This window comes from Typha angustifolia, chromosome 12 (assembly GCF_048772165.1).
Source record: "Typha angustifolia cultivar Huaian chromosome 12, ASM4877216v1, whole genome shotgun sequence".
Taxonomy (NCBI): domain Eukaryota; kingdom Viridiplantae; phylum Streptophyta; class Magnoliopsida; order Poales; family Typhaceae; genus Typha; species Typha angustifolia.
Genome location: NC_133250.1, coordinates 2300047 through 2317569, shown reverse-complemented (window position 1 = coordinate 2317569; position 17523 = coordinate 2300047). Strand labels below are relative to the sequence as shown.

General features: G+C 41.3%; 2 protein-coding genes across 4 annotated transcripts; both read right to left on the bottom strand.

Annotated features, from left to right (window-relative positions):
* Positions 1 to 7542: 7542 nt before the first annotated feature.
* On the bottom strand, positions 7543 to 10397 carry LOC140771902 (small ribosomal subunit protein eS8-like). Of its 3 annotated transcripts, none has more exons than XM_073113727.1 (4): positions 10252 to 10397; positions 9504 to 9840; positions 7813 to 7988; positions 7543 to 7711 (listed from the first exon to the last, which is right to left on the bottom strand). In XM_073113727.1, the coding sequence occupies exons 1-4, from the start codon at positions 10281 to 10283 to the stop codon at positions 7624 to 7626; spliced, it is 633 nt and encodes a 210-aa protein (XP_072969828.1). In that variant the 5' UTR covers positions 10284 to 10397; the 3' UTR covers positions 7543 to 7623. The 3 variants fall into 3 exon arrangements, with proteins under 3 accessions (XP_072969828.1, XP_072969829.1, XP_072969830.1); XM_073113728.1 differs by having other exon boundaries at positions 7813 to 7982; positions 10252 to 10395; XM_073113729.1 differs by having other exon boundaries at positions 10221 to 10290.
* Positions 10398 to 12472: 2075 nt separating this feature from the next.
* On the bottom strand, positions 12473 to 16299 carry LOC140772434 (two-component response regulator ORR22-like). The gene is made up of 5 exons (XM_073114504.1): positions 15688 to 16299; positions 14891 to 15043; positions 14363 to 14806; positions 14157 to 14233; positions 12473 to 13369 (listed from the first exon to the last, which is right to left on the bottom strand). Exons 1-5 carry the CDS (start codon positions 15803 to 15805, stop codon positions 12635 to 12637), a joined length of 1527 nt encoding a protein of 508 aa, XP_072970605.1. The 5' UTR covers positions 15806 to 16299; the 3' UTR covers positions 12473 to 12634.
* Positions 16300 to 17523: the final 1224 nt, after the last annotated feature.

The following is a 17523-nucleotide window of genomic DNA, read 5'->3' as shown; positions in this document are numbered from 1 at the left end:
ACTCATAGACACTGCACCACTTCTACCTATCATTAGTACAGTGATTTAAATGTACAGCTGCGCATCCTTGAGCTGGTTTTCTTTCGATCTTAAACAAGGGATAAGAGTTTTAGTATCATATTATTTCTTAATGTCTTCTTTATAATATTAGTAATGATATTGTAGAGATTTATACAAAAACAGCAATTTTAATTAACTTAAAAAAAATTATTTTTCCCAATTTTTTATTCTTACTTTTTTTTTGCATTCTATTTTTTGTCCTTTTATTTAAAGTGCTATTTTAAAAACTTTTTTTATTAAATAGATTTATTTATTTATTTATTTATTGCTTGTTTTTCTACATTTCTATTCATATATCCTCCTCCGCGAAGTTGAGGAACTAACCACCAGGTCTCCATGGAGGTTCCACCAGCAACAACGGGAGGAGAAGATGTGCATCAGCGGAGGGCATCATCGTCGAAAGTGTCGGAGCCGGAGGAAGCAAACCAGCCCGCAGCGGGTCAAAGAAATCCCAAGGAGGCCAACAGAACTTGGGCTTCAGTAGCGGCGGGGAGCAGATCAGGCCGCCGGAAACCGGGAGCAATACCGGAAGAGATCCTGGCAAAACTACGAGACCAGCTGGAGGACAGCGTGGTGATCGACCCTGAGGTGCTGGAGACTTGCCGGAACAGATGGAAACTAGCACTCTTCAGTAGATTCCTGGGCAAGGCCCTACCGCTGGCCTGGCTGAAAGCCATGCTAGCAAAACTCTGGACAGGGATTGAAGGTTTCTCAGTCTCCGACATGGAGGAGGGATATTATGTCTTCAGATTCGAGAAAGCCGAAGACCTGGATCATGTGCTGATAAATGGTCCATGGATAGTCCAAGGGCAAGTTCTCAACCTCATCCCATGGCGAAATAACTTCCGGCCATCCCCAGAAGCTTTCACGACAGCACCGGTCTGGATACAGCTGCACAATCTACCGCAGGAATACTGGGAACTGGAGGCCCTCATCCCAGTAGCAGCATTCTTTGGCAGACCGTTACGCGTGGATGAAACAACCCTAGACCACTCCAGAAGCCGTTTCGCTCGGGTGTGCATAGAGGTAGACCTTAGCAAACCTCTGAAAACAACGGTATGGCTCGGCCAAAAGGAAGAAAGGGTTGATCAAAGAGTGCAGTATGAAAGTCTCCCTAAATTCTACTTCGCATGCGGGAGGATAGGGCATAAGGCTGAAGAGTGCGGCTTCTCGGCTACAGCGCAAAGGAAGGAGTCGCCGGTGCCCAAAGACGGCGAGGGAGGAGGTGAACAGCGAAGTGCTAACCCAAACCGGCAAAAGGACGGCAAGGAAGAGGACAGCGGATACTATGGACCTTGGTGCATCGTCCAAAGGAAGCCGAGATGGCAGGCTACCCAGAGGGGAAAGCAACCCGGTTACGCATACCGTACCTCGGCAAGCGATGGGAAAGATCAGGAACCCATGGGTAAGAAGAAAGAAGGGGAGAAAAAACCAGGCGATCCGTATCAATTCCCACAGGGTTCCATGGGACACGGAAAGGAAAGAAGGGCAAGACAGCAAGGAGATGTCCATCAGTAGGCCGGAAACGGGAGAAACCCGGAAGCTGGTCTAGGTACAGGAAGACGTCCCCGTCGACCGCAAGAGTACCATGCAGACTATGCGCACGCAGAGAAGACGAAGACGAGGGCAGGGACGCAGCAAGGAGAAGGAAGAGCAAGGAAGGGTGCCTCGTACCAGAGGCCATGCACGTCAGGTGGAGTAGAAATAAAAAAATCAATCGGCGGGGCCCACGTCAAGTAAGAAAGCCAGTGATGAGAAGTAGAAGGAAGTACGGGTGGATGAGCCAGAAGACGACACCGATGCAGAACATTTAATGCCAGACGTGAGGGTATCGGACGGCAGAGAACACAACCCGCCAGGTGTCGGGGAGGCGAGGGGAAAAACTGCAATGGTCCAAGGGATAACTGTCTTGTTGGGCTCAGGAGTCCAGAGGGCACAACGGACTCCCTACGTCAAAACAACGAAAAGTGCTGGCGGAGAGCGGTGGAACACCAGCGGCTATCCGGCTCAGTTCGTCCAAGACGGACTGGTTACAGCAGGCTTCACCCCGACCGCTGCGATACAAACTAACCCACCGGGGAATCACGGCAAAACGGTGGCCAGAGTGAAGAGGTGTCTACTATCGGAAGACCGGGAGGAGGACAGCAAGGAAGGCGATGCCAGATACATGCAGCTTGCCCTGGTGGCAAACAAAGCTAATGAAACTCCCAGGGCAATGGAAATGGAGACGGAGCTGGAAGAGGAGAATACCAACAGAGGCGGACATGCCATACCCACCTCTAAGAGAGGCCGGTTGCACTAACAGGCTGCCGGCCAGCCATCCCGTAAGGTTTAACAATGTTAAAAACCTTAGTGTGGAACTGCAGAGGTGCCCGCAAGAAAGAGGCACTAGATCGTTGTAGAGTCATGATCCGGGACCATAACCTGGAAATGATGGCATTGCTAGAAACGCACACCAGCTGGTTGGAGGCGGAGCAGGTGGCGAAAAAGATTGGCAGAGGATGGGCGTGGTTCGCTATCCCCGCGCAAGGCAGGTCGGGAGGCATCCTGATCCTGTGGAAGAAGGAGCTTGGCTGGGTGGACGTGGCTACCGTATCAAGATATGCAGCTCACCTAACCATAACCCTAACGTCGGGACGATCCTGGATTTGGACCATCGTGTATGCCAGCAACCTTCTGGAAGGCCAGAAAGAACTCTGGGAGGAGCTGAAGAACATGGCCTGTCTAGACAAGCCGTGGGCGATCATAGGTGACTTCAACGCTTACCTGTCCCGCCAGGAGAAGCGGAGCAGTGCTGAAGTTACGCTAGGGCCGAAGGCAAAGGCGTTTGCAAAGTTTGTAGACGAGACGAGGCTGTGCGACTTAGGTTTTGAAGGCATCCCTTTCACCTGGTGCAACAACCAGCAAGGGTCCCGACGTATCTGGGTCCGGCTTGACAGAGCCCTAGGCAACACGAAGTGGGTAAGCGAGCACCCGGACTGCAGAGTTCAGCACCTGGATAGGGGTGCCTCGGACCATGCCCCGCTACTCCTCAAGGTTCCGGCAGCCATGGAAAGGATCAAGCGACCATTCCGGTTCGAGCTCTTCTGGATGGAGTATGAGGAGTGCCAAAACCTTGTAAAGGAAACCTGGGCGAGGCAAGCCGGAGGTAATCCAATGCATGCGTTCTCCCACCGGCTGTGTGTTTTGAGAAAAACCTTAAGCACCTAGAACCGGGAGGCGATCGGAAGTGTGGAAGGGCGGCTAACGGCCACAAACACCAAGCTGGCAGACCTAGAAGAGCTAGATGCCAACGGTCAGCTGCAAGAGGAGGACTTTCAGAGGATGAGAAGCCTATACAACTGCAAAATAGCCCTGAACAGACAGCTAAACATCAAATGGTTGCAAAGATCTCGGCTCAGGTGGACAGAGGACGGTGACCGAAACACCAAATTTTTTCATATCTCGGCATCAATCCGAAGAAAGCGTAACACGATCTCTGGCATCATGGACGGCGAGGATAGATGGGTACAGGCTCCGGAGGAAGTGATCCAAATCTTTACGTCGTTCTACCAAAGCCTTTGGGCGGAAGCGGAAGTGACTGACGGTAGGCGCGCGGAATGGCCCGCCCTACCTGAAATCTCGAGCAACGAAGCGGTGGCCCTAGAGCTGCCAGTGACGGAGGAGGAGATCAAGGAGGCGGTCTGGAGCCTGCCGAGAGGAAAGGCGCCGGGCCCGGACGGGATGCAAGCGGAAGTCTACACCCAGTACTGGGACACCATGGGCGGTGGCCTCTGCCAGGCAGTACGTCATTTCTTCAGCAATGCAAAAATGCCGCAAGCTTGGGGTGACACCTTCATAACCCTGATCCCGAAGAAGGAGCTACCAATAAAGGTGGCGGACTTCAGACCCATTGCACTATGCAATGTCATATACAAAGTAATAGCGAAGATCATGGTAAGCCGCCTGAAGAAGATGCTGGCCAACATCATCGGCCCGGAGCAGGCGGCTTTCGTGGCGGGCCGAAGTATCGAGGATAACACGCTGGCAGCTCAGGAGGTGGCTCACTCTATGGTGACCGACAAGGGCGGAAACCCTATTATGATGATCAAAATGGATATGGAGAAGGCGTATGATCGAGTTAGCTGGAAGGCGGTGACCGGCGTGATGCAGCGGATGGGTTTCCCCCCGCGGTGGTGCAACTGGGTGCAGGCGTGTATTGCGTCCCCAAGGTTCGCCTTGCTGATCAACGGGTGTCCGACGAATTGGATCACGCCCCGGAGCGGCCTGAGACAAGGAGATCCGCTATCTCCCTACCTCTTCATCATCGTTACACAAGTCCTATCGAGGATCTTTAAGGAGAAGGTAGATAGAGGCCTGCTGAGCGGCTATCGGGTCGGAGATGTGCATCTGTCCCACCTGCTCTATGCAGATGATCTGCTGATCATGGCGGAAGCTTCTGCGACAAATGCCAGCAGCATTCTTGATAGCCTGAGCCGGTATGAACTCATCACCAACCAGAGGGTAAACTACAGCAAATCGGAGCTGTATCTGCCAAGCAGGATCGGGGAAGATGAAGGCAGACAGCTTAGCGTCCAACTAGGCTTGCAGGTGGCAGGCATGCCATTCAAATACCTAGGGGTGCTTATCTCAGGCCGGAGAGTGAAGGTGAAGGAGCATCAAGAGCTGGTGGAGCGTATCGGCAGACGGCTAGCGGGCTGGAAAGGGTCGCTCCTTTCCCAAGCAGGCAAGTTAACCCTGATCAACGCCGCGCTGCTTGCGATCCCGGCTTACTGGCTGGGAAGCACGTGGGTGCCGAACGGGGTGCTGGACGAGATAACCAAAAAAGCTCGAAACTTTCTGTGGAAGAATAACGATGGCCACGGCCTTCACCTGATGAACTGGGAGCAGGTGACTACGGCGAAGCGGCAGGGCGGACTGGGTGTCCGCCGGCTAAAAGAGGCTCGAACTGCGCATCTGGGCAAGCTGGTGTTCAAGATGTTAAACAGAGGGCCGGCGCCTTGGATCAGAATCATGCAGGCCAAGTATGGGTTGCTGCACCCATGGGTGATCCCGAAGAGCAAAAATCCATCCTGGATGTGGAGGGCACTAACAACAACCGCCAGGCAGCTCAGAATGGGCTGCAGAGTTCTGATAGGGAACGGTCGAAACACGAGCGCCGCCTACGACCCCTGGCTGCACGAGATCCCGTGGTGCAGGCAGCCGAAGGAATGGGCGAATGCAGTCATGGAAGAAAATCTGCGAGTGGTGGAGATCACCAACGGCAGGCAATGGTCCACGGCGAGACTAACTAGGGAGGCCGGAGCTGAGATGGCTTACAAAATAGCAACATTCCCCATGGGTGCCGCCACCAGTGAGGACAGATGGATCTGGTGGCCGCACCCAAGGGGAACCCCTTCGGTTAAAGCCATATACTACTCTCTTCTTCCTCAGAGTGACCAACGATGGGAAGGCTGGAGAAACCTCTGGCGGCTTCCGGTCGCCCCACGGATCAGAGTCTTCTGCTGGAAACTGCTGTGGCGCAGGCTCCCAACGAGTGCTTACCTCCACTATATCCATGTGGGTGCCGAGGAACGATGCGCAATGTGCGGGTTGTTTCCTGAAACGACGGACCACCTCATGTTTACGTGTAGATACAGTCGAGAGGTGTGGGAGCTTCTGCGGTCCAGAGAAGGGGTGGAGACAGCGTTGATAGACCAAGACTGGATCACGAGAGAGTGGGGTACAACCAAAGAGAATGATCGCCGGATCAAAGGGAAGATTGCCTGCACGCTGTGGGCTCTCTAGAAAAGTAGAAACGAAGTGGTCTTTGGCCGGAAGAGGAGGGCGGAGCTAGCAGTGGTCCGATCTGCCGTCGCGATGGCGGAGGAGTATGGGCTCAAGACAGAAGAGAGGCAAGGGAAGACAAGGATGAGGAGGAAGCGTTGGGAACCTCCGGACTCGGGCTGGACAAAAGCCAACACAGACGGTTCGTTCAAGCCAGGCGCATACCAAGGAGGTGCAGCGACTATCCTCCGGAATGCTGAAGGTGAGCTAGTCCAGGCGGCATGGGAGCCGTGCCCGGGCGTCTCGGCGTTGCAAACCGAGCTCTGGGCCATCAGATTGGCCCTGCAGGTGGCGAGCAGAGAAAGCCGGTTGGTGATAGAAACGGACTGCTCGGAGGCCATTAGATGCATGCAGCAGGTGGACCACTGTCCATGGCGAGTCCGTAATCTGGCGCAGGAGTGCGCGGAGCTAGCGAAAGAATTCGTGGAAGTCCGGCTTGCCCACGTAGGGAGGGAAGCCAATGCAGTGGCAGACTGGGCAGCAGCGAAGGCGAGGGTGGCCTCGGGCTACTGCTACGCCGAACGGCTAACCCAGGTTCCATCTGAGCTGTGTAATCTTCTACTTGTCGACGCGGCAACGCCTCGACCGTCCATTAATATATAGCTGGTCACAGCTCTTTGTTTTTTCAAAAAAAAAAAAAAAAACTCTATCTATTATTATTTCTATTGTTTTTAAATTATAATTAATTTGAAATGAAAATTTCCTATTGTGCTTGAATTTGCTCAAAATAATTAATATATGATTTCTTTTATTATATTTGAAAGATCAACTTAGACGAGCCTATAGTTTGAAATAATAACAAATTATCAACTTTTGTATCCCATAATTAGAGCGTAACACCCTCCTTTATAACGTATTTAAGAAATATATGATTAGATTTGAATTAACACCGTTGAATTATTTTATTAAGTAGAAATGTTTTATTTTTAAGACGACTAAAATACTCTTATTTTACAATAACTAAAATATCATTAGTATGACTTGATTGAAGATATTTTTATAATTTTTATAATTTAATTAACTTAACTTGGATATTTAATTAAATTTAAGATCTAACAACATGATATTTGTTAAATCATATGACAATAAATAATAAAAATATAGTATTTAAATGTATGTCCCTAGGGATTTGTTTGGACTACCATTATACCTATCCATAAACTAGACCCGAATATTCACGGATTAAAGCTCCAGTTTAAAAAGAACGCCGTTTAAAAATTACTTTTGAGGAAAGAATGAAGTATGAGATGAAATTCCTAGAGGACCAAACTACAAGATTTAACTTAGCTAATCTTTATAAATATGCATTTAGTATGAAAAATAAATGTACTCTCCAACCTAATATTATTGTTGCTAAAACTTAATTGTTACTTATAAAACTCTTTTGATGCAAATGGGCTCCCTCTTCCCTATGCCTCGACTTCAAGCTGGTGAATAATGACTAATCTTACACAAGTTTTCACCACCAGAGTTTACTCTGAAATTATACAACTCCTAGCAAAATCTACGTCTCATGCCCCACCGCCGGTACATACCGTGCCGGAACAGTGTCGACACGGCAATCCACCTGCAACGGCATAGATTTCTGAGTATAGTTCAACCAATAAACCTCACAGGAATAGACTAGTATGTTTTTCATAGCAAACAGCTATTGCATGTCAAAATTTCTAAAACTCTTTCATAACAAAGTGCATAAACAGTCTTGTTCAAAGCCTTGGAAACCTAAGAATAGTTTGCTTAAGCGGTTGCTCCGGCACCCTTGCCCTTCTTCCTCTGCAGCTTCTTCATGTAAAACTCTAGCTCTTTCCCTTGGAGAATAATATATCTACACGAAAAAGTTAGCATGATTTATTAGAAATGTTTGTTTATATAGATCAACCATAAACAAGAAACATAGTTTCTCATAAAATAGTATGAACTTCTTACCCATCAGCTCTGCCACACTGACCCGGGCGGGAAGAGATACAGGCTAACAGCCTTCCACCACCAAACTGCTCCTCAATATGGGAGTCAAGTTTACGTTCCTGCTGGCGTTTCTCAATCTTCCTGGTAACTTGATTGCTCTTCTTTGTTTCCTCAGTGGCACCTTCACCCTCCTGGCCCTAAAGCCAATAAAAGGAAATGCACGCGTATCAACCATTTGAGTCAAGAATACCAAGTCAACAATAAAGTAAAACTTAACTAAATCAAGGTAGCTTAAATTTAAGGGGGCAGAAAGGAATGGCATCTAGACTACATAAACCAAATTGAAGTACTTATTATACCACAACCAACAACCAACATCATTTTGCCTCAAGAATAATACAAAAAGTAAACAATAATTATACATGTAATTTACAACAAATGGCATTTCAAGTTACCCATATAAAGCCTCATATACTCATGCAGCTACAGATCTTTCCTCAGTTTTCATCATCACGATAGTAGCTTGACGAAAGTCATGAAAACAATTAGGGAATATCTACATTACTTCAGAATATTTGCACAGCAGAAGAGAAAGCAGGGGACAAACAATGATAGCGACTATTGAATAAAATCAAACAAGATTCCTGATCAACATATATCTGACCATATGGGAAACAAACAAAAGTTAAAATTTCTCAAGTGCCAAGGCAAGTAGCCATTATAACACATCACCTAAGAGGGGCCTCAAGACTCCCAACTATGACACTATCTTTGAAGCTGCCTGCACACAAGCAAAGACTCACTACAAATCTATTTTACGACTCCAGAAGAATGACAACATACTAAATTTCTATTGGCATGCTTTCATTTCAAACTACCAGGGTTCTAAAACATAGATATATATGCTAGAAAAAAATGTTCCAAATTAAACAAAAAAGGGGAAACTGTTACTGACAGACTCTGGTAGAAACAGATGAGTTTGGAATAAATACACAAAGGTATATGGCCATCACATTTGGTCAACTGCATATATATATAACATGATTTCACCCGAAACCAAACAGTCCAGAGTCAAGAATATGCTAATCATTTCAGAACTTGCTCATCTCCACTGAACATTATCACCTGATCACAAAGCGTCCGTATTATGTCAAACGCTACCAGAAGAAAGATCAAACCATATGAAACAACAATCAAAAGATTCAGCACCCAAAATCCCAGAGGGAAGTTATATTGAACAGTCGTTACCAGAACATGAAATATTCTTCACATGGCATATCAAACTATTATTACCTTATTCAATCTAAATAAGCAATTGCTATACATTGGTTACCCAATAAACTTACTCAACAAAAAGACCAAAGTTGTTTGGACCAGCCAAAAGAGATAAAGAATTCAAAAATAAGGGAATCAGTTGACTAAAATTGACAGCAAACATAACAATCAGAAACCCAACATGCCATGCTATCATGAGCAATGCAAAATATACTGGCTGTTTCATTTGGTCCATCATTTATGATATCTCAGGAATATAATCTCAATATTGCATTATTGACAGACAAAAACTAGAACAAACAGCGCGAAATAATCCTACCAACAAATACAAATGAAAAAAAGAAATCAAAAGTGAAAAAAAATTGGACCACTTCAATCTACAATACACCAAGTATATGATCTGCACGAAAGAAAACATGAATGCAAAAGAAAGCTACCTCTGTTGCTTCCTTCTTGGCACCAGCAAGGGTCTTCTTTTTCCTACCAATCTCAACACCGTAGTGCTGGAGGTACCACTGCTTGAAGGGGGCAGCATCAACCTGGATAATAGCACTCTTCACGAGTGTCTGCATCCTCACTAGCTCATTGTTCAAAGCATTATACACCACATCAAGGATACGCGTCTTGCGGGTAACAGCTTCACTTCCCCATGAGAAGTTACCGGTATCAAGACGAAGGGCCCTCCACTTCACATTGCCTCCACGAACCCTAACCCTCCTTACAGTTTTGTTGCTCGAAAGCTTAGTATTCGCAGGCTGACGGCCCAACTCATACCTTAACGGAGCAAATGTACAAATTTCAGATAAATCTTCACCAAAAAAATAATAAAAACTACAGAAGATTTCAAGTAAAAGTCAATATATAGATGAACATGAGAGTATCACATATCTCATCCATCACGGCGATCCAATAAATAGAAGAAAACAACGTATAAACGCAACAAAACAGAACCCACACGGTTTATGTCAATAAGCAAACGAACAAAAAAAAACACATAGATTACTTAAAAGATTCAATTTCTTTTCCAGAAAATCGTCCCAAAATCAAGAGAAAAAAAAGACTAATTCGACGATCTACCACAGTAGCAAGCTAACTATCAAGCAACCATCAGATGAAGAATACTTTTGACTTAGTAAAGTAAGCATAGGCATTACTTTCGCTTGTGCATCGAGTCCCGGGAGATACCTGCGAGAGGTTTCGTGGTGGATTAGAACCATTGAAAATTCATCTCGTAGAAGAGATGTGGATCGGTTTTCTCCATCTACCAGATTTGAAAACTCCTAACGGTGAAAATGATACAAATGAAAATGACATCAAATAGAGGATTCTATCTGCTTCATACCCACAAACCACTATAAGCATGTCCGAAACCAGGAGTCTACGTATCTAGGAAAAAATTTTCATATATCATCCTACTTTTTAACGAAATTATAGTTTACGTCCTAAGTAAAAATATTTTATTTCTAAAATTACTAAAATATCCTTAATATGACTTGGTTGATAGTATATTTATATTTTTAGTATAGTTAACTTATTACAGATGTTAAGTTTAACTAATAGATCTAACAGCAAAGTTTTTCTGCACATATTCGCTAAATTATATGATTTGATTTATAAATAGTGAAACTGCATGGTGTAAATTATAAATGGGTGTTATATGCACACAAAAATTTAAAAAAATGGTTAAACTAGTGGAGAAGCTAGGTCACTTCCACTTAGCACTTTGGCATGAATGATTCAAGATCATTGCCTTAAGAAAGGAGGGAGGCACGAATCTCGATGGAATGAAATTAATTAAACTTAACCCAATAAAAATCTAAGCTATACCGAAATAAAAATGCTAAACCCTAGCTATACCTAATGTGTGGAGAGATAGATTGTCACGAGAGGAGAATAACTTTTTCTTTTTTGTTGGATCTAATTTGCCCGAGGAAGAAGTAGAAGAGAAGTATAAAAGAAGATAAGAAGGAAACTAAGGGTTTTTAATTATTTGTAAAATATATTTAATTTTAACGGAATATTTCTATTTGCCCAAATTGTGTTATTTAAATCTAACATAGGGTGTTCTTCTTCTTCTTTTTTTTTTGCATATATTCAATAAATCATAAGATTCGATTTATAAATAGTAAAAATATAAGGTATAAATTGCAATTTAGTTTTAAAAAAAATATTAAATATGCATTCCTTTATATTTGAAACATTTGTTAATGTTCAAGACGGTTGAGACAAAAGACATGATAAATACTAGCTTATCCAACATCGTTGAGAGCTTTTTCTAGATGTTGCATGAATATTTAATAGATGTAGTATCTGATTCAAAAACTATTGTTTGGTTTAGTACACCAAATTTAAAAATAATATTTTAAAAAACTAATTAAATTCATATCGAGGCTTTTGGCTATTGACATCCACTTTGATCAAGTTGCATCTAGTCATCTCAATTCCAACCCTCTACTCTCATTCCTATCCTTTAATTCTAATTCATCTTTCCTCTCCTCTCTGTTCTTCTCTAATTAAACATCGTGTTTATATGAATTATAACTAATCAAACATGTGTTTAATAAAAATACAGTGTTACAAAATACAATCAACCAAACAAGTCATCTGTTTATATATCTTTTAATGCATAATTTTTTTTTAAATACAAGAAATCAAACGGTCTCTTAGTATGTATACACCCTCAAAATACCGGATGATCGCGTCTAGCGAAAAGTATACAAGGCTTATTGAGCCAAATTAATTTTACTATTTAACATTGATGTTTATATTTGAAGATAGACTAAATTTTAGTAGAGGCAAAAATAAAACTTTGCAAAAATAAAGATAGATTTACTGACCTAGATGGTATCACTAAAGTAGCATAAATGCAGGAAAAGGCCAATATCTATTTTTCTAGCTAGAACCTAATGTTTCTTTGAAGGACTTTAAACCTAATGATTTATTTTATTTATTTATTTATTTTTTTGAAGAGAAAGAGTTGCCTCAAGTTGCATCTGAAAACCAATCCACCATTACTAGCAATGCACAAGTAAATTCTTTATGTATTATTCCAGATCAAAGCTATTTTTTGAAATTCTTATGCCTTAGTTTAGTTCAATGAATCTTTCTAAAGTAATGCAATACACAGGCACAGTTCCAAGACCCTTTTATAAACCAACTTGTAGTGGGCCCAAAAGGAAAGTATGTTTCCTTTTACAACTAAAGCTCTATCTATTAAACTACAACCAGTGGATTCATACTATATAGCTCTATCTCAATCAACACTTCCTAATAATTTTTCATAATTAGATGTACACAAGCACCAAAACTGCACCTAGGAAAATTTCCAAAGTAAAATTCAAGCCAAATTATACCCTGTATGATATTTAATCAGGGAATCAACTTTCACAAACTTCCACCACAAATTCAGACATCTCCTCAGTTTGTCCAGAAAGCATATAGCATTCACCAGTACAACTACCTTAGGTTTATGTTTCAGCATACATATTACTTGACATAAAGCAAGACTTCTTAGACATAACATATATCTTATTACCCATTTATTGATACTTGCCTATTATGTGAGCATCTATTTGTCATCCAGATCATTAAGGAAGTCCAGGTCAAGATCATGGTCCAAAGCATCCTGCAGTATCAGAGGCCATGGATCATCCCCATAAGCAAACTTCTCTATCATATCGCCAAAGTCTTCCTCTTCTACAATCTTCGAAGAATTTACCACTGCATTAGCACCTGACTGTTGCCCTCCAGCAGCAATGACTGACTGCTCAGTACTTATCACGGTATCTTGTTCAGTAGCAGCATTGTTGTTTTGTTCACCATAGCTCGGAAACAAAGGAGCATTAGCTTCGCAAGAGTTTTGCTGCAGTTCAACATTAGTAGATCCAGTTGACTCAGCAGAGAAGCTACCATCATAATAAGGAACTTGGAAGTTTGTGGTGTAATTCTGCATGGGCTGAGATATTACTCCAAGTGATTCTGAGATTGGAGCTCCTTGAGTTGGATTTGCCATCATGTTCCAATTGACCTGTGGATCATTTGGATAAGGCCCCATATTATTTATATCTGCATAAGGGTTAGTGTTGAACATTGAAGGCAATGTCGCTTTCGAATTGAATGGATCGATTTGGGTCATGGGAGGTGGATTCTGCTGGTTATAGTTGGATAAGTAGCTTAGTTGCTCATAAGGATTATGTTCAAGGTTCTGAAAAAAATTATGGCAGTTAACCATAGGACCGCTTGATGCACCGACGTGAGGAACAGATGGCTCAAGTGATTCCTTCTTTTTCCGCAAGCGATACTTCTGCGTGCCAAAACAAGAGAAATTCAGGGAGAAATAACAGCAAAAGACATGAACATACAAGTTATTATTCTACAGTTGTACATAATAAATGGATGATTGAATTACCTATTTAGAAAGATCACAACTTATGCCTAAAGTTCTGCTGAAGTGAGATGTTCCAAGTTTTACTGATTGTGTGATAACTATGTTTGTTTACTTCCAGCAGAGGATGAACTTACATAATTGGAAATGCATCATCTTAAATGCGCCCATAAGTGATAAGTTTCTAAAACTTTCTTTATTAACTCGTGGACGAGCATATCTTTCTGATGACCCGTTCACGATAAACTCAAGATGTACATATAAGCGACAAACTTTGGATGCACATACAAATGACAACCTTAAGATACACATATAAACGACAAATTTCTACTTTTGTGCTACGACAGATACTATCGTTGTGGTGTACCAGTTTGGTGAACCTTCATATTTCAAGTTCCTCTCCGTTTCTCAGAAACTTGCTGATAAATTTTACCGGGGAAAAATAAAAGTAATATATCTTAGAACTAATTTGTGTTCACCGATTTTGTGTGCAGTTTCTGTGTGTGCAAGTAGAGATACATGCATTTCATCACACAGATTTTAGGTGCCAGTTTGTTAATTTATTTTACTCTGTAACTTACCAGACAAATATTTTTGAACAGGTATTATAGAAGATCAGTCAACTAAATAAAATCAGATAGATTACTCATAGTGAGAGCATATATATGAAGAACAATACATGGATTGAAGGTGAAGAATATGAGACCTGTAGGTGGCTGCTAACATGCTTTCTTTTTAGGCCCTCAATGTTCATGAACTGCAATATCCTGCTTGGAACAGCATCTGAAGAAAATTTTCAAATTAACCACATTCTATATAATGAAGACAACATTAGTAGGATCAAGACAAACCCAAGAAAAAGAATTAAGACATAAGATTAATTTCAGTTGAGCAAGTATCAGATGTCCTAACCTTCACCTAGTATCCGGAGAGCCTCAATGAACCTGTTCTCAAGAAAGGCATTCCACATAATGTGTCTCTTTGGTTGATAGGGCTCCTCATCTTCATAAAGCTTTTTACCATCTCTACCTTTTTCACATTTGCACTTACTACACTTCGGACATGCTGCTCTCTTCATTTCCCTCTCATTGGAGAAATCTTGCTTGGAGTCGCCTTTATCAATCGATGCACAATTTTCTTTAGTACTTGTGTTTCTTTCTATGTGATTATCTTCTAAGTTAGTTCCCCTACTCGAACTTCCAATGCTTTCTCTCTTATTAGAGTACTGCTTCTTGGGGATAAGATGTTGCCATAGGTTCTTCACAGTACTGATGTCTAATGGTTTCTTCACAAAGAAACTTGCTCCAAGCTCACAACTCTTCTTCATTAGCTTCATTCTACCATCAGATGACATCACTGAATTTCTCACGAAGTTAATATATGGAAAGTAAGATAAAAGATAACTGAAAAGAATTATTAATTGAGTAAGGATGCACTTACTAATGACAGGGAGATCTAGTTGTTGCTTGACAATTTTGAGGAGCTCAAAACCATCCATTTCTGGCATATAAACATCAACCAAAAGGAAATCAAAGTCGCAAGCATGCTCCCGTAGAATTTCCAGTGCAGAAAACGGGCTTTCACAAGTTTTCACTGAACGATAATCAGGTTAGTCAAATACAAAAAAGAAAAAAAAAATCAGAAGGATAGTAATATAAGAGGAGGTACATTGTGAAGGTAGACAGTTCAAAACATAACATGCAAATGAGGAAGAAATAATTACCCTTTCAAGTCCTTTTGCCAAATTAACTAAAAGAATTTATTCAGTGATTTTGTAATTGCCGGTAGATTATATTTTCTCTTTTCTTCCATGCTGTATAACCAATAACAAGAAAATAATTGCAAAGACCGGGTGTAAAGAGGAAACAAAAAAGTGTAGAAAAAAAACCTTCTCTTAAGAATTTCAAACAAAAAAACTATTTAAAAGAAAAACTACTTGACTCCCAAGAACAAATATCTTAATTGACTAATTTAATTTTGTCAGAGAATAGATAAGCATCTCAAAAAGAGCGTCAAATTAGTATATGCAAAGCCAACATTTCCATGTCTGAAGAGCAAGAGATGAAAGGTACATGAATCAGCTTTAAAATAAAATTCTCAATGATAGATGTATGGAAAAAAAAAGGTGAGAAAACTCAGAAGAGAAACAAAAAACTTGGTGCATGTCTTGATCTTGAAATGCTACCATCTTGTAAAGATTAGAGATAAAACCATAAGCAGGAGAGTATCAAGAATACCTCTATAATTGCATGACGAAAATTGCATCTTTGCCTCCTTGAGAAAAACCTGGTCATCATCAATGATCAGAACTCTTAGAATATCAGGAAAGTGTTGTTCTTCGTTACTACCATCCATGGAGATGAGAAATAAGAAAACAGGAGAAGAACTCTAGGGTGGCTAGGACAAGAACATAGGATGTGAGTAGTATGCACATAAGTGCATATTTATAGAAGGATGAGAGAGAGAAAGAGAAACACTTTTACTGAGTTGGAATAAACAGAATATATATGAAACTTGGACCTTTCCTTTTAAAGAGTAGGAAGTTTTCTCTGATATGCTTGGTCTTACTACTTTTTGTTTTAAATCCTCATTTCTTTTCCATTTAGAAACACCTGCTGTTTACAGATAGATACACCTGCTATTTTCAATTTTTGCCTTCCTCATTTTGTGAAAATTTGCTGGCTCTTGATATCTCGACGGCCATTCAATTTCTTTTTTAGCATATCTTATGAAAACGACAAGCGACAGATACCTTTTTTAGATCCACTATATTCTTTGAAATATACATTTTTCCAAGGTCATTACTAAATTCTCAGTACACAATATTAGCATTTCCTTAACAAGTAACTAACTTTGTAAGATTCTTAGTAATTGCAATTACTGAAGTACAATAAATGCAGTTGTTCCTACTTACATGATTAATTACAAGGTTAAAAGTTTGATTCATATTAGTAAAAGAGAAATAGAACATTAGTTTGTCTTTTAGGATATAACATACACAGAGAGAAAACTAGACACTTGAAGATTTATCACAATTGCAGATCAACACAAGACCCTAAACAACAATCACAAGAGAGAAAATTTTCTTCTCAAGTTTACCAAAATTGTTAAGTAGATTATAACCTAAAAGGCACATCTTTAGGTTTTGCAAAACAGACATTGTCACTGTGTTGAGTCCAAAAGAGGAAGCTTGCAGCAAAAGGGTTAATAGTTTTCTCTCAGCAGATGGCAAGGTGGCAAAGATTTTTTGATAACTGATAACTGAAAGAGGGAATCTGAAGGATAAGATGCTGCAATATGAGTCTACACGTTTTGCTCACTGCTGCAATGCAAACGCATGCAACATTAGACCTAAACAAGTCAAAACTTTATCAAATTGCAACTGAGGATTTCTTTTGCTTTCTTCTTTATGAACTCAGCACTACTTTAATGCAAAGATGTGCTGAATGGGATAAAGATTTGTCATTTTTCATGCTGGGAATGGATCAGCTGCATAATTTCATGTAGCCAGGGTACTTTGCACCCCGAGTCAGCCAATCGGCAGGTGCCAAGTACTCCTTTTGCAGGAAATTCGTGCAGTAGGAAATGCAGATGATCTTCCCAGCTTGTTTTACATAGTAATTACAAGCTGCCAATTAAGGTGCTAGTACATTAGTTTGTTTGTCTTCATTGTAATTATGAGTATAGTAACTAGTTTATCCTCCAGCTATGGTAGTAATTGATTAATCCATTGTTTGATTATATTTATACTTTGATAAAGGTCAATCAGTGCATAAACCAAACATTTATACTATTATAATTTCTACCATATAGAAAGGTGCATAGTGTAATGTGATACTAGGTCACACTACAAGGGGATGAAAGGGTAAAAATTTTATCTAAACATCTTATTAGAAGGAGCTGAAAACTAGCTTTTAATTACATTTACTACTCATCAAGATGCTCAATGTGTCAAAAAGTAGAACCTGTACTTACGACCAAAGTACAACCATTACTTTATTTTATCATATTCGACGATAACAACTACTGACCAATTTCTCCTATCATAAGACTATATTTATATGATAAATGTA

Bases quoted from the DNA above. Each gene is read 5' to 3' on its own strand.
- LOC140771902 (XM_073113727.1), bottom strand. From the start codon at position 10,283: ATGGTTCTAATCCACCACGAAACCTCTCGCAG. The intron at 9,841-10,251 runs GTATCTCCCGGG...TGCTCCGTTAAG, and splicing joins CACCACGAAACCTCTCGCAG to GTATGAGTTGGGCCGTCAGC. The intron at 7,712-7,812 runs GTAAGAAGTTCA...TTTTTCGTGTAG, and splicing joins CAGTGTGGCAGAGCTGATGG to ATATATTATTCTCCAAGGGA.
- LOC140772434 (XM_073114504.1), bottom strand. From the start codon at position 15,805: ATGGATGGTAGTAACGAAGAACAACACTTTCCTGATATTCTAAGAGTT. The intron at 15,044-15,687 runs GTATTCTTGATA...ATTATCGTTCAG, and splicing joins TTCGTCATGCAATTATAGAG to TGAAAACTTGTGAAAGCCCG. The intron at 14,807-14,890 runs GTAAGTGCATCC...TGAGAAATTCAG, and splicing joins ACTAGATCTCCCTGTCATTA to TGATGTCATCTGATGGTAGA.